A 23,909-nucleotide genomic window follows, 5' to 3' on the forward strand; every position below is an offset into this window, starting at 1 on the left:
AACTTCTGGCATAATTTATTTAGCATGATGTAACTTAAGAATCACTGAGTCATCCTCAAGCACATCTAATAATGCCTTGTATCACTTCCTCAGGATGGTCTTGAGAAACTGGTCTTTCCCTTTTTATTAAGAGTGTCATGCATAGATATAAGCAAAGTTAGCTGAATAAAAATGCACTGTAGGAATTGATACAGTCAGTACTACTGAAGTGAGATATTCCTCATTATTTTTTGCCTAAACTTTTACTCAGTAACAGTTTTCACAAGCAGCAATATACAATGACTAAATAGTTTTTAATGTTTCTAACAAGAAGCAGGAAAACATACTAATATTCTCCTATTCTGAAGTATTAGCAAAGAGGATTACAATTGTAATTTTTTTTGTAATTGAATCTGTCATTTAATAAAAAGAATTACAAGACCAAAATGGTAATAATCAGTCTCTGAAATATGTCCTTTTGTTAATTCAGTACAACATTTGCTTGTTGATTTCTCCCAGTGTGAAGGATCTTGGAATCTATAATAGTGTATGAAGATCACCATAAAGTAATGTTGAAGTACAATCCCAAGAAATGCTGCACACATTCAGTGAACTACACAAATCAAAGTTGCTGTTGCCTTGGCCATTGTGTTTGGCACTAGGTCACAAGGGTAGTCCATGAAAACCACTGAGAACCCTGCTGGGTGCCCCCAGCTGGCTGTCCTCTTTATCCCTCTTTCCTGGTGTTAAATTTGTAAATGCATACAAAGTTATCTTCAGCAAATATGTGACGCATTGGAAATGTATAGACTCAGAAATCGGCACCTATCCTGAGCACACAGGCACAACTTCCCTGGTGTGGAGCTCTGTGGAGGAATGTGGGGGGATTGAGGAGAATGCTGACCTGTGCTTCAATTCCTTTGTGACATTTGAGAGGATTTGCCAGAAAGTGCTGTGGTTACTCACATGATCTTCCAGCACTTCTGTTTCCATGCTCTGATACTGATCTAACCTCTGTCCTCTGTGACCAAGTGGGAAATATCAACTAGACAGTAGAGGCAACAGGAAAAAGAAGTACAAAATCAGCCTGAATTTACAGCTTTCTACTGAACATCCAGCTATTAGCCTTGGTCTCTTCTGTTTGCTCGGTTCCCTTTAGTTAAGACAACATTTAGATTTTATCACAGCTTAAGCAGATGAAAAGAAACTGTACATTTCTATATAGCCCTGAACTTCAACTGGTAACCTGTACTAAAAATCCAAGTAAATAGCCAAGTTACCATTTTCTTAGTGAAAATTTACTCTCCATTAGCAAAGCAGAACTGGGTAAGAATTCATGATCTGTGGAGGGAGGACATACCAAAGCAATCACCTTAAGAAAAGGAAAATCTTATTTTCTGATCAGGTTGCCTTTAGCATGAAACCAAAGACTTGGCTTCCTCAGGTCTGATTCTGCTATTCACAAAGTCTGTTCCTCCTTGTGTCCACACAGTCACAAAAAATTAAAGAAAATAGAGGAAACAAACAGTGGGAGAAGAGTTTCTTTTCCCTCTTTTGGGTAAGATGAGCCTTATGACAGATTCAGGGGAAGGAATTAAAGGTGATGAGATGTATTTTGGTTTTTTTGCAGCTGCTGTGAATTTTGCATGGAGGCTGTTGGCATTTGCCAGCATCAGGCAGTAGTCAGCACAAGAAAGAGAAGAAAACAAAAAAGCCAAAGCATGACTCTACTTCTTTGACAACTGAAAATCCTGGCAAGGCTCTCCTTGGATAGTAAAGGCATTGAAAGTATAGTTAAAGCTCCTTGATGTGTGCAAGACAAAAACACCTTTATAATAAGATATGAGAGAAACAGAGTCTTAAAATGAAGTAAATAATACAAAGTTTCTTGGTATTCCAGAGGGGGAAGAAACTTTTCAAAAGACATTTAGGAGACATTTTTGTGCAAAACCCTTCTCTCTGGAGAAGCATTTTTTTTTTTTTTTTTTTTTTGACACTTCTTTGATGGGCATCTACTGCTAGTGCTTTATTGTGTGTTTCTCTCAAAGAGGTTTGTATTCTGAGTGCCCCACTGTGTGCAGGGGTTGTAGGAGAGTTTCCATTCAGTCCCATCCCCTCAGTACACAGATACCTTGAGATTACAGTACTGAAATCTGCAGGGGGTTTGTACAAAGCAGCTGTGTCTGTGCTTAGACAGCCACTAAGGAAGCTCCACAGCCTGGATGGGCTGCTTGGTGTCTCTTTGGTCCCCAGCTGCATCAGTTTGCTCCCACCAGGCATGGCTAAGCAAGGCCAAGGTCAGTACAGGATGACAGGGAATAGTATATTGCAGTCAAGCAAATAAAGCCAAAACTGTCCCAAAGAATGGATTCTTGATCTTGTTTGGTTATCTTCAGAAGATAAACAGACTGCAGCACTCTTCATACTGTAAACAGTAACTGACTGGCCTTACTCCAGTAGCAGCTGAACAAATATTTCTAACAGGGACATCTCCTCCTCCCTCTTTCCCAGCTGGACAGACCACATATTTGCGTAACTCCCTGTCAGTTCTCACATGTGATGTGGTTGGCCAAGGGAAGGAAGCTCCCAGAAATTAAGGAATTCACACACGGCATTTACTTTTCCAGCAGCCTGAGAACCAAATTGCGCCTTTCTAGAAGCAGGCCCAGAAAATACAGAGTCCCAATTCTCCCAGTTAAGAGCTGCAGCTCTTAACTAAATCAGCAGGGTATCAACAGCTAAAGGAGCTCAAAGAAGGAGGCTGGATAGGAAATGTACACATAAAATGTAGGCAGGCTCTGCACAGGAATATTATGTGAGCATTCTGAAAGAGTGAAGATTTCCTGTATTAGTGCTTGTAGAAATTGTGAAGTTTTGACAGTACTAAAAAAATACCCTTAAATTATTCAAAAAGCTTCCTGAACATTTTACTAATCCTGCAGAACTACTTTTAATAGCAAATCCAGAGAATGCTTATAAACTGAAGCCAAACAGTAAGACAGTAAATCCACTGCCTCAGGAGCAGTTCTAGAGGAAACACTGAACTGTAAGAACTGCAGAAATAAATTACATGTAATTGGAGAAAAACAGAGCTGGAAAAAATGGTACCAGCTCTTGAAGATTCAGGATTGGAAACTCCACAACTTGCAGAGTTTCAAGTACACTGTAATCTGACTTTGCTAATGCTTGTCTTCCTGAGCAAGATTACACACTATTTCCATCCCCTTTTACACAGGCAGGTATGGTTAACACATCACCTCAATCTCTGAATGTCCTGAATTCTTTCATTTCACAGAATTACAGAATGGGTAAACTTGGAAGGGACCCCGGAAGTCATTTAGTCCAACCTCCCTGCTCAAGCAGGGTTCCCTAGAGCACTTTACTCAGCACTTTGTAGAACTCTGACTGCAGCTCTTACACTGTTCTGGCTTCTCTCTGGTTACCACTGCTGTTCAAGACAGCTACAAAGGAAAGACTGGATGTAGATCTCCATTTTTTTCAATTTCAAAGAGAAGAGTGTTCTGTATGATTCAATTAATAAAGCATACATGCTACAGATCCCATTTCCATTCATTTTGTCACATTTACTTATGTTTTCTATTTGTTAGTCTATAACCTCACAACTACCTTCTACAACAGTGGATAAGCATTCCCTACACAGTGTTTGAGGAGTCAGTTGGTTGTGCCTAAATGTAGGGCCTTGCATTGAATTTCATCTTTTTTTCTGGACTACATCAGTTTGTTACGGTGTCTTGTTGGCAGTGGACATATTGACAGCTCAGACATGGCATATATTTACCCACTTTTTTCCAAGGGCACAGAACTTAGTCAACCACACCGCTCCCTGCCACCTCCTTCACTTCCTGACAAACAGCTTTTGAACCACTTGGTTAATTCCATCTAAATATGATGAAAGAGGAAAGTCTCAAAGTCTGACTTCAGCAGGTGGGCAGAGGAGAAGCCTGCAACTGTTCCTGCTCGCCAAGGTCTTTGGCAGAGCACGGGCCGCCAGGTGCAGTTTGTCCTGTGAGCTGTTCATCCCTCCCGCCGAGCACACGTGGCCCTGCGGATCAGAGCACGGGCTCTGCTTTGCTCTGCCCATACACCAGGGGAGGGCCAGCGCTGCGGGACCACCTCCTGGGAGAGATGACACAATCCAGGGCAGGAGCTACAGCTACTGCAGCTGCTACGGGCCAAGGACACGCAGAGAGAAACGCATCCTTCACTGGTTGTGCTGCTCAAGGCAGAAGTCACCTTCAGACTCAGTATGGTGGCACCGGGATGAGGATATCCTGTTACATCGTCTCCCTCCTTCAACAGTGACTTACCATGAAAAACTTGGGGTGTTTTCTGAGCCACTCTTTACTTATGTTTTGCTGTTGTGGGTGGGGTTTTCTGACATTAATGAATTATGCTCAGATATCTACTGCACCTTCTCTTTCCCTTACCTGCCAAAGGGACTCAAATTTTCTAAACACAAGTAACTTCCCTTGCATTTTACGAAGGATTAAGAACTCTTAACTCTGCATGTGTGAAAACAGATTGCTCCATCACCCTACACCAGGAGTAAAAAGCACACAGTTGCATGCTTCTCTTGTGACCACAACGGAAATAAAGTTTAACTAGAAAAAAATATTGACCCACACAAGGACAAGCTGAAGTATTTGAAAAAGCATTATTGAGCAGCATGCACTTTGTCCATACTCCCTGCAAGCCTTTAAGCAAATATCCTTGTGCAGGTTTTTCTGCCTTTCACACAAAATAGTGTCTTTTTGAAAGCAGAAGCTAAAGGCATAGTCTTATTCCAGGAATAAAAAAGTTTTTATTACACCACGCAGGTAAAGTACTCACAATTTGGAAAGAGAATGTGTAACTATAGAGGGCAAGACAAAAAAATTACTATTACTCTAACACTTATTACTAACTTCTGTAGTACAAAATACTTGAGAAAGACATGAATGCAGAGTACAGCACAATATATTCCTGGAGAACCTGAAAGTAGGCCAGCCTTGAGGCAGACAGAAAGGCATTACCACCTCCAGAGTGCTAGATTCAGAAAAGCTACACACCCACCAGTTGCACTCTTCCCTAGCAGAAACAGTCTTTACTCTGATTCCTAGGACATCCACCATGTACTTTACAGAAGCAAATATAGAAGTGACTGCAGTATTTTAAAATTATTAGATGTGAGCCTACTTACTTTAGAATTTCTGAGTTAGATTTCTCACCAAAGAAACAAATCAGTTTAAAAAGAAAGGTCTAAGTTCACTGTTTTTCCTTTAAGAAGATTCAACTTTCATACCGTGTTACCGGTGCTCACTTCATGAAAATGCTTTTGAAAACAGAGGCAGTTAAATATTTCAGAGGAAAATGATACAATACAGAATATAAAATATACCTTGCCCTCCACAGGCAGGGCTGATATCTCAACTACCTGGTAAGTCAAGTAGTGCAAGCAAACAACTAGTGGTAAGTATCTCCAATCATTTTACCTTTGGTTGTTGAGCAGTGAATTCCTCAGGGGGTGAAAAAACTCAGAACTTTGCAAAATGTTTACAGCTGAGTAAAAAAACAAAACAGTGAAAGCATCAAATAGTAAATTGTGAAGGGACTTCTTCATCTTCAAGAAGTATTCTTTACCTATTAAGTACACAATACCATTCCCAAATCTTTGTACTTTTATATTTACAGGGATGAGTATGTGTACCTACATTTTCAAATCAGTATTCTAACACTTGTCTTAATTTGCAAGTGGCAGTGAAGAAGACAAACATTAACAACTGGGGGCAAACCATAAAGGTCTGTTTCCAGGAAAACCTTAGTTCAAAGAGGAATCAGTTCAGAGAGCTCCTAGTGAACCAATGCAACAACCTTCTAAAGGTGAACCCTTTGTGCAAACATATCCTAAATACACAAAGCCAGAAGCAGTCCTACATGAAACATTCTGGGTTTAGTCTTGAAAAGTACTTGACTACTAAAACTTGACCACTCCTATCCATAGAGTTCTCACCTACAGGTTGCTGCTCCAGAAGGCCATCATCTCAAATTCAGAATGGTAAAGATACATGGGAAGGTAAAATCATAAGCTTTCTGTTCCTCAGCAAGCCAAGACATGAAACTGTTCTATGGCCAATGGAAGACCCAGGCTGAAGTTGCAAGACCAGTGTCTTAACTTAACACTGTGGATGGTAAATAAAAAGCAATTCACCGAACAGTTACAAGGTCATTGAAAGATCTTGACTACATTTGGCATTTGCTTCCTCCTCAAGGCTGTTTGTTTGTCCTTCATGGCAGTTCCAACCCATCATACAAAAAAGCTTTCTGCACAGGATCCACGCTAAGTGTAGCATACCCAGATTCCCACAAACTGAAAAATACAGGACAAGTAAGTTTTTATGCAAATTTATTAATTAGCTTTAACAACAGTAATACATAAATCAATACTATGTCCAGCATAAGGTTGTATAATAAAATATTCTGGTAAGATTGATTTCTAGTGCGTACATTTTTAAGGGCAGTTTTTATCCAATTTGGACATTTTTTTAAAAAAATAAATAAATACAAGGCCAAAAATGCTTACTTAATGAAAGTCCTGCTAAGTAAGACTTCAGGCTCCACACTGCTTCAAAGCACTACTGAGTACACGTGTCTGTACACATCTTGGACTTGCACACAAACGGGCTGTGCTCAAGCAGCATACATTTTTTGACATCCAGCACAATACACACAAGTTTTCCAATTTAAACCTCCTTATTCCTCTTCATATTAGCATTCACTTTTTTATTTTAGGATTGTCTTGCCTTCCAGCTGTAATGTGCACATATGAATCCTAACCACATCATGTTTACCAAATACAAAGCTCCAGTCCTCTCCTAATAGTACTGCACTATCTAGTGGAACTATTTATGGAACAAATTGCTACTCAAACAAGACTAAATTGTTCTTGGAGAAAAAAAAAAAAAAAAAAAAAAAAAAAAAAAAAAAAGCCTTTGGGAACAGGCAGGACCATGGCATGCTCCCAGCTCTATTTGTCATGTTTTTGGAGCTCTCTAGACTTCAGGAATACATCCTCTCTGGGATGTCTGGTGCTTAGTGCTACAGCATTAAATTTTAGGCACCCTGGGTTCTGTGCACTGCAGACAGCTCAAAAAGAAGCTGCATTTTCAGCTTAGTTTCCCTGATGGCCAGTGAGTCCAAGATATACAGTGGCATTCAGATTGTTGTCAAAGTGCAGTATAGAGGCATTCACTGACATTTGAAATACCTTTATTTATATTTAACAATATTAAAATTTGGTCCCAATTTAAATTAGATACACATGAGAAAATATATTTGGCAAATCAGAGCTATTTTATTTACTAATGTACTTATCATAACACCACATAAAGCTATCCTTTGGACATATTTACTCTACAGATCTAGATAAGCTTGTTTTATTTGTCTTCTGACAAATTCTGCTGATGGCAAAATTCCCTTTTCCTTAAGTTACACTCAGGATTGAGTCAAATTTTAAACCTACTCTAAATTACATATTTTCTTTATTATATCAAAATACAATCCAAATGCTTAGTCAAAGTATAAACACTTATAAACCTAGTGAAAACATCCCTGAGCTTTCAGCAACATAGAGTAATTATTAGGTTTGGTCCATTAGAGGAGAAAAAGTGTTACATCCAGTTATTGAAAACTATGGGCTACAAGTCCATTGGTTGTACATTGTATTCCCATTCATTCCATTTCACATCTCTTACAAAACATTGTATCTGAGACAAAAGCCACTAGAGGTTCTTGACATTCCTTGATAGATAATGTAATTGTTATAAAATTTGTGATGACTGGCCCAGATTCAGCCCTGGTTGTAACGCCTTTAATTTCAATGGAGTTCACACACGTTCCAGGGTTGAGTCTGGCAACATATTTGACTGTGTAGGACAGTACCTAAAATTTAAAAAAACCTCTTAAAAGTTACAGAGGATACTTTATACTTTTCACAAGTTGCTGACATCATGTTTTCACATGCTACTTATTTTGCAAACAAACACTTTACCAATACTTAAATTTAGAAGTCAGACTGCCAAGCCATAAGAAAACTCAGAACACCACCAGGTTCAACTCTACTGAGAAAGCAAAGTGCGTAGTTTCCACAAAAGTGCACACAGGGTTAATGACTGTGGAAGTACTGTGTTAGTACACATGCAGGGTAAAAAACAAAACAAAACAAAACAAACAAAGGCAAGAACTTATTGAACAGAGGGGACATATTTTCATCGCTCTGAAGTTGCTTTAGAGGGCCTCTCAGTCTAGCATCTCATTGGTTTAGCAGTATTTTAGAACAAAGTCAAAATTCACATAAACATCAGATAAATGCAAGTAATCCACCTTTTGTACAAAATATTAACTATTTTCAAATGCAGTTGTTTTCAGAAACCCTATTAAAGCCTGGTATATTGGAAAATTAACTAAAGCTGCTTGTACTCTGAGGCAAAAACTAAGTTAGCACTAGAATTTATCTTTCTGTACCAGTACTCCTGACCTTGGCACTTTCTGCTACATCAAACCCGAGCAAACCTGCCATTTGCAATTTAAAAGCCATGCTTTGTAATATTACATCAATAGCTTCTGCTAAATGAGGCTTTTTTACTCTATGAAGTGCAACAAAAGTGTAATACAATATTTTGTACCTAACAGTTGTCTAATTTGTAAGGAAACATGCAAAAAACCTGCAAAGGTGTTTCCATAAAGTTAAGCCAAAACATAAAATACTATAAAGGTTTTTGGGGGAAAAAAATAAAAAAGAGTTTACTAGAAGAATCCAAGAAGAATCCTAGAATATTTTGAGTTAGAAGGGACCCACAAGGACCCTTGTGGATCAAAGTCTAATGTTCAGAGAGGATGTTTATACCAGTTTAAGAATATAGGTGAGCATAACTATTCATGGTAAAGGAATATTGGAGAAAAACTCCAAACAACCAAATACTGCATAAAAAGTTACTCTGAAGTAAATAAGAGAAGGACAAGACCTCATTTTACTCAATAAACACAAGAATTATTCAGAATTCATGGTAAATTGAGTATGTATAACCACCTAACCAGAGTATCAGCAGTGGAACTTGAACAGTAATTTTGTGATCAAACACCTGACTTGAGAGTTGTGGGGAACCTTTGATACTGCAGCTGTCGAGACCCAACCAGGCTGTCCTCTGCCAAACATGAACATTTACAGGGTTACTGTAAAATTCATTTTCTCTCTTGGGACAGCTCCATCAAACAGCTATAAAAGTTATGCATTCAACTCTAGAGAAACACCTCAAACAGGGTCGCAAAAGAAGTATATGTGCTTAACCATGATATTTGTGAAGTAAAGTTAGTAAGAAGTGGATCCTTTCAGACAGTAGATGTATTACCAGGTGGTGAACTGTCAGGGGCTGCTTTGGGATCAGGAGTGTGACAAACAAAAAGTTGTTTTCCCAAGCTTTTTTGGGCAAATCTGAAGTACATTATGTGGCCCATTGCAACAAAAGACACAGAAATAAGCACCAATAAGCCAAAAGCTTCAGGGTTTGGGGCCAAGATGACCATGATGAAGTGCAGCAAGTCAAGAAGATAATTCATGGAGTTTTGGACACCGTTTATGATGCCTCTTTCAGACTCTATGACGTTTTCTTGGAGTAACTGTGTGACAGTCAAATCAAAGGACCAAAGGCCTATGGAGAGAAAAAACAGTTATCCATCCTGCTGGGCTTTTAATGGCCAACCCATCAATGGCACAATTCAATTCATCTTTCCAAGCACTCATTTCTGCAAAAATGTACAGAAGATACCCTCTTTTTGACTAGAACTGATTTCATACTCATAGCCAAGAGCAATTTACTTTCTTTTTACAAAAATTTCCTGAAATAATACATAAACTTGACACATTACATTGCCTGTCAAACCCTGTTTCATCGTGACTATTGAGCCAATTTTCACTCATCCTTTCCTCGTTTAAATAGCTGGGTTACAGCTATTTATAGTGTATATCCATGCTAGGTGCAATCACTAAAGTTCTGCATAAAAATCAAGCATCTTTTAAACTATGCAGAATACACTATTTCAAATGGTTGACATTAGATTCCATACTGGTTTAGTCTGTTCATGATTTAGCTTTAGAAGCTTATCTTGCAAACCAACTTAATACATGCAAATCAACTATTCTATTCCTCTAGAATTCAGCAAAAATTGCAAAAGATAAAGATAATGATTCTACAGATGGCCATTACTCTGCATTGCATTTATATATTTGACTGCCTATTGTGTTGACAGATACTTATACTATGCTAACCAGCAATGCCTCAAAAAATTGAGCTGCCATCCAAATCAAAGCTCCATTTCTAAATGCCAAGACAGTTTTAATTAGTTTAATTTAGTAAACTGTGAAATCTGAAGGTTTTCACAGCTGATGTTTAGTGCCGTTTCCTAGTAACCAGTAGTTTCATTTGCTTGTGAACAAAAAAAATTTAGAGATAAGCTTTCCAAAAAATATGTTACAATCTTCTCCAAAGGTGGTAACTTTTCTCCTCTTAGTGACACACAATATACATGCAATTAGTACTGCAGTCTTTGCCCCAGTGATACTATTGCAGGATCATTTAATTTTTATCTGATGTATAATCAACTAGCCCCAGAAACAAGATGTAACACTTCAATCATTGCATCTAATTTTAAAATCAACTGTATTTAGTTGACAGGCACTGTAATTTTTAGAATCAAAAGCAGATAATAAACCAAATCATAATAGAGACATAATACTCACCAACTCTAGCAGCAATGACTCCTGCAAACAGGAGACTAACAGAGATTAAAGGCACGGGCTCAGGACTCATCTCTGGGTCACCGTCAGCAGGAGCAATAGACCCATTTAACAAGTTGGGCATTCCAGTTGCAAAAATCATTTCAGGTTCTGGAGATGCTATAGTAGGCAATGGCTCATTTTCAAACAGCCTGGCACTGATGTCAGCAAATGGGGAAACAGTCAAATCCATAGGGCTTCCAGGCATAAATACAGAGATGGCACATAAGATCAGACATGCAAACTGAGCAACTCCAGAAATAAGGCCCGTGCGAATGAGGCCACATTTGCGCCGAAGCCAAGTGAAAGCTACTGTTCCCATGATTCCAGTGACTGCTGAGGCACCCATGAGGAGGCTTAGCACAGAGCCACTCAGTCCCTGAGTGTATGCATAGCCTGTAGTGATACAATCGAATCCCAGAACAGTCATATAGAGAAATGCAAGGCCCATGCCTGCAAGGAACACCGGCTGGTTGTAGTACGCAACCCATCCGTCCCGGAACGTTATGAAAGGCTCGGCAATCCGGGCAGTGCAGCCGACTTCCTTCTCCTGCTGGGGCTCAAAGCCACTTACATCTTTCTCAATAATTAACTGCACTCCTTCAGCGGGTTTCACATCACTCTCTGTAAACAGAAAGGGGGCTGTCAGATACACTCCTGCCTGCCAAGTGCACGGTGTACAGCAACAGACAGTTGTTTGCCATAAGCTCACTACTGCAGAAGTGCATCAGTCAAACTCCACTAGCAAGCTTTCTTAATTACCTAAACTGAAATCATTTAAAGTGTTCTTAAATCCTGCCTGGGGAGTAAGATCAAGTAAAGCTTATCCATATCAATTTAATTAATTAAACAGTGATAGGAGAAGGCACTGCCTGCTTCTAGACTTGTGACTGAATGCTCCAATTCCACAGAGAAATTATTTGCCTAATGAATGCCAGTGTCAGTTGGCATTTTAACATGGCTTTGTATGCTTAAAAGCACTGACTGAAAAAAGAAGGAAATACTTAAACATCTGTCAGTATCTCATGCCATGGCAGAAGAACCAAGGTGAAGCCTGTCCAGAGTCAAAAGCTTTCAAAGCTTGACTTAAAAAAACCAAATGAACCAAAAACCTATGTATTTCTACAATTCCATTCTCACTGTAATAAAGGAAAAAGGCACTTCCACTGATCACAAACAAAAATTAAAAAACTCACAGAAGTATTTACACTAGCAAGGAGGATAGAAATTCTACAAATATCTGGATGTCTGAGCAGTGTTTGTACACTATCAAGTTCAAAGCAAACTCTACATACAGCAAGTAAGATGCATGAAGTACTACAGCAACTTTTAAAAACACAAGTCCTCTAATGAAATCAGAGTACTGCAACAGCAAAGATCAAGAAGTGTTTCCTATGTATTGATATTTCCTAAATGCTTCATTCTCCAGAAGTATTTAAGAGCCAGTTCCAAAGCTATGGTGCCTTCTACACTGTCTTGTTCTCTAATACTTGACTGTCATCAGCCTGGTCTGCCAGCTTACTGGACCAACTATTACCACCATGGATCTGATGGCTGGGAAGATAGATTTCTTCTTTAAAAAGTGGCTTTCTAACTCACAATATAGTGAGACAAGATTGTTAGCTAGCATTTAAACAAAATCAGGAATTCCTCATATTTCAAAAAAACCCTAAAAATCCAACAACAAAACTCAAACAAAAACCCACAACCTATTGTCACTGAGAGTCTTTAACATGAGTTTTCACTAGTATTCTTCTACCTTAAACATTGGGAAACACTTAAGTTTAGTATTTCAGCATCTATCATCTCTACTACTTCACAATAAAAGGTCTGCTTCTGAATTTAAATTTCTGATATTCAGTCTATCTAAAGAAACGTTAGTATCAATTTTAGTGTTACTTATAGTAATAGCCATTGTCATCTACACTGCAAATCCCACTTGTACTGCTTGGCCAAGGAAGCAGAACTGAAGGCCAAAAGAGTTGATGTTTTTCCTCTATGACTTCCTGGAGCAAGTAAAAACCATTCAGTCACGCCAGAACAGAAATATTCTACAGTCTCTTGAAAGCTTTGAAAGTTAGTAGTATATAAGCAGAGATGAATTAGCAAGGAATAGTCTTGCAAAGGCTGTAGACACTACAGAGCCTGGTCTAGCTTGTCAGCTAAAGTATAGATGGATTGGAGGATTCCTTATGATCAGCCTGAAGTTCCAGGGCAGACTCACTCTAAAGGGTTAATGAAGAGGAGAAAATTCATTCTTTGGCAGCATTTTATGGAATACCTCAAAAAGCTGCACAAAGTACTGCTGCTTAGATTAGAGTCTCTGGTATCTATGCCCCCAACCTTAAATCTCCAAGCTAGGACTAGAAAGCTATTTAGCCTCAAAGCAGTGCCTGTGGAAGATAAAAGTCAACACTTGGCTTGACTGATGCAATGAATACACAGTGAATTTAAATTGTTACTTCTGTGCTTTCAATACCTTTCTTTGCATTCAGCTGTTTCAGTTCCGAGGCTTCAACTTTTGCAGATTTGCGAGCCAGAGTAGGGGTTTTCTGATAAACCTTCCAGAGCAGCAGATATTCCACACACATCGACATCAGGTTCCAGCCAGAAATGAATCCACAGCCAATCATCGGGGAGCCAAATGTCATTATCTGACCAACAGCCATTGGGGCCAAGATATTGGTCAGCTGATCAATTCTTCTTATTGTGGCATTCATATCTGTCAGAAATTATTTGATGATATAAAATGACTGGTAAACATTTACAGTGAAGTATTCAGTAATATAATTATGAATTCCACATGCATAAAGGTAAAGCTACAAGTCTTGCTCCAACTGCAACTGGTTCCAGGAGTAACCAGAGGCATCTTCATTCAGACTGTTTCCATGTTTAAGTTCACTGCAATCAACCAAGGTGTTTGTAAGCCTAATCCCTGCTCCTGACAGTTTTGCCTGCATGAAATCTTCCAGGTTGAGCATGCTGGGTTTACACTGGCAGCACAGTCCTGTTCATCATGAGACCCAGTAAAACTGCTCATCCTGAGATCACTTTTACACAGCACTGATACTGTGGACTCTGAGCTCTACCCTTGTAACACTCAAACCTAGCATGCATAGCTCCAGTAATCTCATAAGGTGGAATTGTTTCTTGGGAAGGGAGCAATCTATCTCCCAACACTGGAACACGTATTGCTTAGCCTCCTCCATTTACTGCTAATAACTGGTGGCCACAGAACCACCATGATAGCAGCAGAACTTGGAAATGGCTTTTACATTTCCTTGTTGAGTCACATTGGTTGATGGCAGCTGTAGGCATCCTTAGATCTTTGCTGAGCGAAGTCCACTCCTTTCTGGTCCTTTGATGTTTACAGTCAAAACAAGCAACCCATTCTCAGCACAAATGCATCTTGCATTTGCTGCTAGGGAATGCCTCACCCTCCTCAATCTTATCTATTTTATTCTCATTAAAGCATCTGGGTTCCTGTCAGTTTCCAATTAATAGTGCCACTCTTCCATCCTTGAAGTTGCAGACAGTGGTTTCACACATGAAGCCTCTTTTAGAGACCTGCTGGAAAATTAGAGCTCTTCAAGTGCGAGTGAAATTCTACATCAGTCTGAAGCTGCTTTATTGAATCTCTACAGAATCACTCCCTGCCATTAAAAGAAACATTTGGGTTACTTTATTTCAAAGTCCATTCATGTTAACCTAGTTGACCCTCAGTCAAATAGTTAAGTTAGACACTTCCATAATATTTGGCTTTAAAAATTCCATCCAACTAACCTTTGTTTTTTGAGTTATTTGAGGAAGGCTAATAATTGCACTCAGAAAAGAAACAGAGTGAATAGGAAAACTGATCAAGGGTAACAAAGGAGAAGTTAAGGTAATTTTGGATTTCCCTATTCCACTAACTTGCATAACTAAGATTTCTCTTTGAGGAAAGGTAACAATGCAGAGATGGACAACAGTATTTGCTGCAAAGTCAGTGTCAGCACTTAATTGTTTTAAGTTAAGGAATTTTAACAGTCTCCAGGTTACTCCAGAAAACAAGCCTGTTCAGCCTGGAAGATAAATCTGTTGAACTAAGGTGCTTAATGCAGAGGTTGTTTTCACTCAATCAAGTCATAAGAACAATTACAGTAACCTCTTGCCTGATTTCTCAGTACAAAATGTAAGTGGTCATAGAATTGTGCCTGAGCTCATGAAGCAGTAAAGAGGCAGGACTGACTCCTGAGCAGCAGTTCTCTGCAGGTGTGGTCTGTACTGTATCTCATGTGTGCTATGTGGGACAGGGATGGGGGAGATGATTTGCTGAATAAGATCTGACACAAGTTTTAATAGTTCTCATTAACCTAAGACTTTTATAGATAGCTGCTATTTTTCTACCCGTGATTCACATGTGTGAAGAAAGGTTATCTGTATTGCTGCTCTACAAAAGGCATGACCTAGAAAGGCAAGGTCAAAATAAAAGACTAGGGAGGATAATTTGTAGACTGGGAAATAAAAGCATGACACATTTAATGTGGCTAAGAATTAGCCTTTCCTGGATGAGATGGGTAAATTATATTCCTTCATTTGAGATGAACATCAAGTAAAAATCTGGAATACAGGATTGAAATTTCCAAAAGGACTGTGGACTTTATTGACAATTTAGGTGTCTTTACACAAATTTAGAGTCCAGAAGCTGAAATGCTGTCTAAGCCTGAAGGTATCTAAACTGTGTCAGACTTAAACTTTAGTTTCAGAGTTAGTGAGCTATAGAGGTCTGGGTAATGTTAAACTGCTCTGTGCCTTGTTTGCAGTTCAGTATCAGTTCCTCTATCTGAGAAGGCTTAAGTCCCCTTATGGGGTTAATTCAGAGCCCATAGAGCCTGACCAAATTAATCACAAGAAACACTGCTTCCCACACTGTTATAATCAGAGTAGCAGCACAGCCAAAGGTTGTTGTACACCCTTTGTTTCGTACATCCTTGGTGAGAGCCCCAATCTCTCACAACCAAGAAATGCTGTGATTACTAAGCTGCAATAGGATATGAATGGGAATGAATTCTCTCTCCTGGTAGTATCAATGCCACTGTGCAAGTGCAGGGCACAGAGGGAGAAGCAAACAAAACTATTTTCTAGGCAAAAGATTATTTAGTCTGTAGTCTATGCTCAAAACCACTAGATGTCAAAGGAAAGCAGAGCTTCCGATTCCAACTGAAGGAAAGTGTTCACACCTCTGAGTTAGACATCTAATACCAGAGAAATGCAAGGTTTCAAATGTGCCTGTATGCACAGTATTACCTATTGGCAATTTCCTAATACACCTACTTAACTGTTCTGGACTTCATTCCTGTGAATCTTTCTTTATCCCTGTGAGAGGAGCTCAGTTACACAAGAGTTCCGTTTCATTCCAGGGAACTAAAAATAAAGTATTGCAACACTTGGCTTGTTCAGCAAGACTAGTTTTCCTAACAGAGCTGCAGCAGGACTAAGAGGAGAGGAAAACAAGTTTGGGGATGCCTAACTGAATTGTAATCACAACAGTAATTTGTGATCTCAGTAGCTGTTGTCCAGAGTGAGGAAGAGCAAAATAAAGGCTGCCCTTTTTCCTGATGTTTTCTCAGAGTATCTAGAACTCAAAGATATACTGATCTCTGTAAAACTCTAGTCTTAAAACAAAAATAAAATCAAGCTTGGAAAGTAAGACATGCAAGGTATTATAAAGGCAATATATTTCACCTGCCAGTTTGCTTCTGTCTTCCCCTGCAACCACAACAATCCAGTCCCTCTGAATTGTGATCGCTGTGGCAGTGCTGGCCAAATTAGCAATATTTGCTATTGTGATAACCAGGATATAGCACAATGTCTAGAGAGATGAGGGGAAAGAGGTATAATGTGAGAAAACTGATGGAAATCTCCACTTTCTACACAAGCAGAAAAGACTTTTATATTTGATTCCACACATTTGAGCATTACTCTTCATAGAAAACAAGATCAAGTCTACAATTCCGGGCACAAAAAAAATCATCATCTCTATTTACCTAACAAGTGCAGTTTCATTTGCCAGTTTTGGCTCCCAGAAATGTCTATACAGATTAGAGAAAAAGATAAAAATTCAGCCATCTCCCATGCTTCCCAAAGTTTCTTCATAAATTAATTTCTTATTAAGAAGCCAAAGCACTCACAAGAAGCCATCCGTGGTATAATGTCAAGAGCTGTGTCTTAAACAAGAAGATAATCATCAGGATAACACCACACAGGATGACAGATGAATTCTGCACAATCAAGGATGTCTGGGCCACTGTTTTAAACCAAACAGAGAGCAATAGTTATGAACATAAGAATGAGCTAACTATAGCCTTAAGGTGGACATAATTAAAGAGTACACACAGATTTATTAAATCATCTTATTTTCCTAGTTGCCTCCAAAATATAAGTGACAAAAGTATACTTCACAGTAGATTCTAAATTTTCCCGTGTCTCAAAGAAACAAACTAATGTCATTTTGTAGCTCTTGATTTACACTCAGTCTACGTCTCTGTGTAAATGCTGACACTATGTTTCAAGTAATAAAAACCTAGCTCAAGCCACTAAAATCCACCTTCAACCTACCATGGAAGGGATACTATTTTGAAAATTTTTGGAAAGTAAAAATTCATTTGAAGAACTTGATCCCATTTTATTTATAAACCAGACTAGAGCATACATACAATATGCAAAGTGCAAATGCAGTGTTTACACTTAAGTGAATGATATCCGGAGCCAGACAAAAAAACAACAAAAAACCCACACGTGTGTGTTAGTGTTTTAATGTAGAAAGAATCTGGTCTGTAGTCCTTAAAGTTATGTATTTTTTACTTTTTGTGTTTCCATACATCTCTACAACATCACATGGGTTTAGCCTGAGTAACAGACATCATGACATACAACTGTTTTCCTCCTGTCTTTGAGAACATCTTTGTATAACCATCACCACTTTGAAACCACTCTGCCCTTCTTACAAGAGATGAGCAAGCCCCGTTCTCATATTTGACTTGAGGAATTATCTGTCAGCTTCACCTTTTTCACATGAATTTGATCCATCCTAAAGTAAGGCATCTAACCTTTGAGCCTGGAGTTCTTGTCCACCCAGTCTCCAATAAGGGCTCCCAGGAGAAGAACTGATCCCGCCACAACCAGGCCATAGACTGCAGTCAGGAGTAAGCTGTTCCCATAAAGTTCAACCAGGAATACAGACACAGCAAAATGCCACATACGGTCTCCCTTTAAGAGTAAGAGAACACACACAACATTATTGGTTGCTCTTTTGGAAGTAGACAGGTTCACTGTTGTACTAAAGCTCAGTCAAAAGTCTGTACTAAAATAGAGGTTTGTTACACACAGAGATGTGGTGTGGGGGTTTTTGTGGTTGTTGGTTTCTGAGAAGGCTTTTTTGACGGCTACATCCTGTCTACACCATTGATTTTAACCCGGTATATTAAGATTATCTATCCTAGTCAACCAGATCATTATTGCTTGTATTGCCAAAAATAAAAAAATCCCAGATATTCTCTATTAGCATACTGGACAAAGTGTCACCAGCCACATCCAACAAAACTCAAAAAGCTTACACAAGTTCTCTGGCACGGATCAAATATTAACAACAGATTTACTGATCACTATTTAAATAACTTTCCAAGGCAGCTTTGCTCTTAGATGATCAAAGCTTAAGTGCTGCTTTATAAGACAAGAGTGAGTCAAGTGGAAACAAGTCATCATACAATTCAGGATAGATATAGGTAAATGTTCACTGAAGTTTCTGAAATCAATGGACTTCAGCTGTTTTTAGTGTTCAGCACCAGCATACTACTCAGAGGAGGTGGAATAGCAGAGGTCATTTAACCTGTTGTAAACTCATTGCCAATTCAGCCTATTTAGCCTATTGCTAATTTAACATGGCAATTTGTTCTAATCACTTTCATGTTCTGATACCACATGGGACAGGCACAAAAAGGAGGACCAAATTACAAGTGAAGTAATTTTCATTCCATTTAAAACATTTTTAGGTTTGCTAATGAATACATGGAGGTTTTTGTTATCACATCTCACTTTACTTTACTTTTAAACATTCTGCAGCAATACAAGACAGAAAATGCTTCACGCAATCAGTATCAAAGCAGATGAATAGAAATCATTCATACCATTCAGATCACAGGAATCATTCTAGGGCACACAACGTAGTTTAATAAGGGTTCCTAACATTAGGCCTCTACAAACCAAACATGAAACTGTTTTCTTCTGTTGCCTTATCTAAAATAAACAAATGCTATATGGTACAGCAAAGAGTACAAGTTTCTAAGGACCTCAAATACTCAGGAGGGCTGGGGGAGGTGTAACATAAAAGTACTTTCAAAAATCAACGCCAGCCAAATTTAACTTACCATGTCACACAGCAATCATGAGATACATAAAAAGCACATTATTCAGGGTCCAATAATTGCAAAGTGTGATTAGTCTTCACTACAGTACAGACACAAAAGGCACTTGCCTTTTGAGTTCACTGAAGGAGATTTCTGTAAACATTGTAACATGCAAACTTTGATACTTGTTTCCTTAAGCACAGGCTAAAAAAATTATATTACAATAAGGGAAAGAAAAATTACACCTGTTCAAATAAAAAACCCAGGGTATTTTGTATGCTTTTTCTAAACTAAACCCAGTGACAAATGCTACTATAATCATGACCATCTTATATGTCTCATATATTATAAACCATTTTTCACTTAGGAGACACCTAAAGCCTTCTGTAAATACATTCCACTTACATTCTTTGTTTAGTTAGTAGAAATAGATAGAAAATATCCCAGCTATGAATCCATTGGCATATAATCTCCCAGTTCCAGCTTTCACTTAAACTTAGTATGACCTGAGGTGGTACCTTCACTTAAAATTTCACTTAAAATACATGCAGGTGAAATAACCTGGATAACTGTTTATTAAGCTAGAAAAATGCACCAAAATATTTTCATGTTAAATTTCACTTCAAACTCATAGAAAGGTTCCTTTGACTCCAGAGACATCATGATTTTCCTGTACCCTTCATCTAAGAGCCTGTGAACACTGTTCACCTTTATCCAACACATTTGCCCAGAGTATTTTGATCAGGTCAACTCACAGAGATCATTTTTGGGGAAATCACACCTGTTACAAACTGAAAGTACAAATTTCTTTCAAGAATTAAAAACCTTAAAGAAGAGGCAAAGATAAAGGAGAAGAACAATATTAGTAAATTGCAGAGCATTGTAGCAAGTATATCATTTCAAGCTAAGATCTACTGAAATTTGGACAATAAATATTTTCTTCAGAAACAGACAGATCCTTGATTACATACACTTAGTTCCACCTTAAAATGTCTCAAAATGTGGCTATTTCAAAACTCATAAATAGCTACAGCTGTTCAGCATCACTATGCTTTTAAAGACAGCTCCTCCCCTTCTGTAACTATAATTACCCTTATACTGAATGTATACAATACACGTCAGAACTGAAGCCAACAAGCTGAGGAGTAGCCAGGCTACCACCTACTGACAGCTTCCTGAGGCCTGAGGCACACAGATAAGGCTGGGAAGTCGCAATCAGCTGATCTCTGGGAAAACATCAGGCTTGACACCAAGAAGGTGAACCCAGCTCCATGTTTTTCCTTCTTTACTGCTGAGGGACAGACAGCAACAGCATAAGGTCTGAGATTCCAATTCAGCATTGTTGCCCAGCCTATTGAGATCCCTGAGGCCAGGCACACATTCAAATACTTTACAGAGCGAGGGCCCAACGAGCCTAGACTTTGTTCAAGTCTGAACATTTCTAGAAATGTGACATGTTTAATCGTTTACAGCTTCTCCTGGCATTTGGGAACGGCATAGTAACACAGAAACCTAATTAGCTCCCTCAGTTACAGAAAAACCCCATCTCTCTCAAGTTTTGTATTGTGACAGAGTCATTCTAAAACAAAGATGACATATTACTTGGTGTTCTGAAGATTCAGATATTTGTTTACGGTTCCTGGTAGCAAAAGCCTTCGCAGTACCAAAGCTTAGGAGATAGAAAAGGTGAAGTCCTGCACCCAGTTCTGTCAAAATAAGCTGTCATAGAATAACTTCTCTTGTTAGAGCAAATTTGTTTGGGAATTTTTTGAGTCAAGATATTCAGCACAAAACCCACCAGGACATGACCAGGAGTATCCCATTCATATTGCTAAACAGACATCTTGTAGTCTACCATTTGTTACTGTGTGCAAGATTGTTTTCTATCTCTGCTTTGCCACCTTTACTCAGGGACGCAGAGCAAGCCCACTGCAGAGCTGTGATGCGCTGGTCAGAGAGGAGTAAGCAGGGTTGGCCAAATTGCCAGTGAGGCACGTTGTGGGCATGACTGACAAAGACTTGCAGGCAACAGCCCTGACTGCTGAAGGAGCTGTTTGGCTCACTGCTTTTTAATATTAATATTTGCCAGAAATTGCACTTGTTAAAACAAACATTTCATACCACTTGAAGACTTCTTTTGCTGAGAGAAACTTCAGTATGACCTTTCAGGTTAGCAAAGCAAGAAGCTCCAGAGTTAGGCATGCAATGTTTTACTGTAGATCAGCCATTTGTTCAACACATACATCAAACCAGTCCAAATGCAGGACCAAAACACAAAACAAGGAAAATGGGGGAAACTTTCAATTTATTTTTGAACCAAGCCATTGTATGGAGACTTGAGACTGTGTTAAAATACAGACATATCCTTAAATTTATTCTGTGGAACAGAAATAGACTGTCTATTTTTAGTGCATCTCTTAAGGCAGCTTTTAGTATTCTTCAAGCGAGTAAAAGCTAGTATAGTAAGTTAGATTAGCACAGAAGGAAAGCATTTCAGGAGGCAAATGATTTTACAGAGGACAACTCCTGATGCTGTCAACAAATTAGCTAGTGAGAGGCAGTATTGAGTCCATGGTAAACACTGAGCCTTTCCCATTAATAAGTATCTGAGTCCTTCACATATAATGCTGCAATGGGCTGGTCCTCTATAAGGAGTCTCTCTGGTTCTATGATTATTTAAAAACATTAAAAGGTACAGAACTAGTCCCTCCAAAAATTGAATACTGCACAACTCTGCACTAAAACTAAACCTACTGCAACACATCTTGTGAAGATTATAAGGACTTTTAACAACAAGCTGTTGTGGCAAGACCTCTATAGTGGTGTGCGAATTTGTGAAGTCTTTTGAAAAGCACCAACAAAGCTCAGGTAAATCAGATTAATAACATCCTACTTCTACCAGGCCCGTATTTTACTTACCCAAGTGGACAGTGCATGTCCAAGATAAAGAAGAAACTTTGCAGACGTAAAATAGGCAACCACAGATCCTAAATGAGAAATAAGAAAAAGATGCTAAAGCAGATGCGGGCACATCCACCGCATTTCGGTACGGCAGGCACACTCGGCTGCCGCGGACACGGTTCAGAGAGCGGAGGCGCGGCTTGGTGGCCCCCACCCGCGGGCAGCCCGGCCCGGTGCCCCGTGCCCGCTCCGAGCCCGGGAAGCGCTCCGCAGGCGGCCCGTCCGCACTGACCGCCGCGCCGCCGGCCCTCCGGCTCCGCTGCCCGCGCCATGCCGGCCCGCTCCGCCGCTGCCGAGAGAAGGGGGGACGCGCGGCTTCGCTCCGTGTTGCCTTCCCCGACTTAGCTAGCACTGTAGCTGAAGTCGGAAAGCCTTGGCCTTATGCGCCGCGGACGGCGGGGACGCTCCGCCGCGGAGGGGCCGAGCGCCGCTCGACGCCCGGCTCAGCGTTCAGGGCTGCCGAAAGCGCTGGGCTGGAAGCGGCGGCGCACCGCCTTTTGTAGGCGGCGGCGGCACCGCCCTCGCCCGGCCCGGCCCGGGGGCGGCCCCTGCACCGCCACCGCCACCACCGCCACCGCCAGTGTCCCGGCGGGCAGGAGCGGCGCCCCGCGCGGCCCCGGGCAGGCAGCGCCTGATGCCGAGCCTCGGTCCCGGCCATCGCGGGTGGGACACCAGCGACCCCGAGCCCGGCTTTCCATGCTGTGAGCCCTTGAGTCCTGCTTCTGGCTCGGCTCTCTGCTTTTTGTTGCCTTTTTGTATTCTGGCATTTTATAAAACGTGTGAATATGCAGATTCAGGAAGCTGGGGTTGTAAGAGAAGCGCCAAGTACCACGAGCCTGTGGTTAAAACACTGCCAAGGACAGTGCTCTCAGTTCTGAGCCTCCAAGAAAAAAACCCAAAACCTAAACAGGGTACCAAAATTTAAGCTATTTAATTGAATTAGCATTTCTATTCTAATGAAGATGGTGTAGAATTTACCCAGTTGCTTCTGGCTCAGCCTCTCAGCTTCAGATGAAGCATCCCAGTTTCTACCATAAATACTTTTTTTGCACACCATGTGACCGATTTTTGGTATTGGCCGCCATAAAAACCTGCATGTTTCTAGCACTTAAAAACCAGTCAAAATGTACAATAAGCTAGATCTTTTTCAGGATACTATGAAAATATTTAAGAATTATCTATCTTTGTGCGGTTGAAAACATAATGATTGTTCTTGGCTGCCAGAGCTGAGATTCTCTTTTCCTTGTGTACTACTGTGAAGTTCTCTCCTCTGTGTGTAAAATCGCTTTTGGTTTGGCTTGTGGAAGTTTCTGTTGTGTTTCTTTGTTGTTGTTTTTTTGTTTCCTTTTTGGTTTTGTTTTGGTTTGGGGTGGGGGGGGCTGTTTTTGTGGGGTTCTTTGGTTTTGGTTTTGGTTTTTGTTGTTGTTGTTGGGGGTTTTGTTGTTGTTGTTTTTCGGTTGGTTGGTTGGTTTTTTCCCCCCCAAGTATATAGGCCACCCCAGAAGCAAATGCCTGACATAACAGACCAATAACCTGTTCTGCTGTTGCTGTTCCTGTGATCTTGTTCAAAGTATTCTTGCATTAATTAGATGACTTTCTATGCATGAATCACGGATTATACTTTGCATAAGGGGAACTATACCTTGGGAAAAAAATACTTCAGAAATAAAATTTCATATAAACATACAAAGCCTAAAATTGCTATTTTAATGGGATTGGTTATCCTAGGTGAGTTTAGTGTTTCTTCTTGTGGTATA

At 39.8% G+C, this 23,909-nt stretch overlaps 1 protein-coding gene across 2 annotated transcripts; it reads right to left on the reverse strand.

The window, feature by feature from the left end:
• Positions 1-6,365: 6,365 nt before the first annotated feature.
• Positions 6,366-22,637, reverse strand: SLC40A1 (solute carrier family 40 member 1). Of its 2 annotated transcripts, XM_066322516.1 has the most exons (8): positions 22,385-22,637; positions 22,111-22,178; positions 17,896-18,055; positions 16,978-17,093; positions 16,532-16,658; positions 13,287-13,529; positions 10,772-11,431; positions 6,366-9,683 (listed from the first exon to the last, which is right to left on the reverse strand). In XM_066322516.1, exons 1-8 carry the CDS (start codon positions 22,422-22,424, stop codon positions 9,364-9,366), a joined length of 1,734 nt encoding a protein of 577 aa, XP_066178613.1. In that variant the 5' UTR covers positions 22,425-22,637; the 3' UTR covers positions 6,366-9,363. The 2 variants fall into 2 exon arrangements, with proteins under 2 accessions (XP_066178613.1, XP_066178614.1); XM_066322517.1 differs by lacking the exons at positions 16,532-16,658; positions 16,978-17,093.
• Positions 22,638-23,909: the final 1,272 nt, after the last annotated feature.

Source organism: Sylvia atricapilla, chromosome 7 (genome assembly GCF_009819655.1).
Source record: "Sylvia atricapilla isolate bSylAtr1 chromosome 7, bSylAtr1.pri, whole genome shotgun sequence".
Taxonomy (NCBI): domain Eukaryota; kingdom Metazoa; phylum Chordata; class Aves; order Passeriformes; family Sylviidae; genus Sylvia; species Sylvia atricapilla.

Coding starts and splice junctions, on each gene's coding strand:
- SLC40A1 (XM_066322516.1), bottom strand. CDS start 22,424: ATGGCGCGGGCAGCGGAGCCGGAGGGCCGGCGGCGCGGCG. Junction 18,056..22,110: donor GACATGCACTGTCCACTTGG/GTAAGTAAAATA, acceptor TTACTCTTAAAG/GGAGACCGTATGTGGCATTT. Junction 13,530..16,531: donor AGACAGAAGCAAACTGGCAG/GTGAAATATATT, acceptor AATTTCTGACAG/ATATGAATGCCACAATAAGA.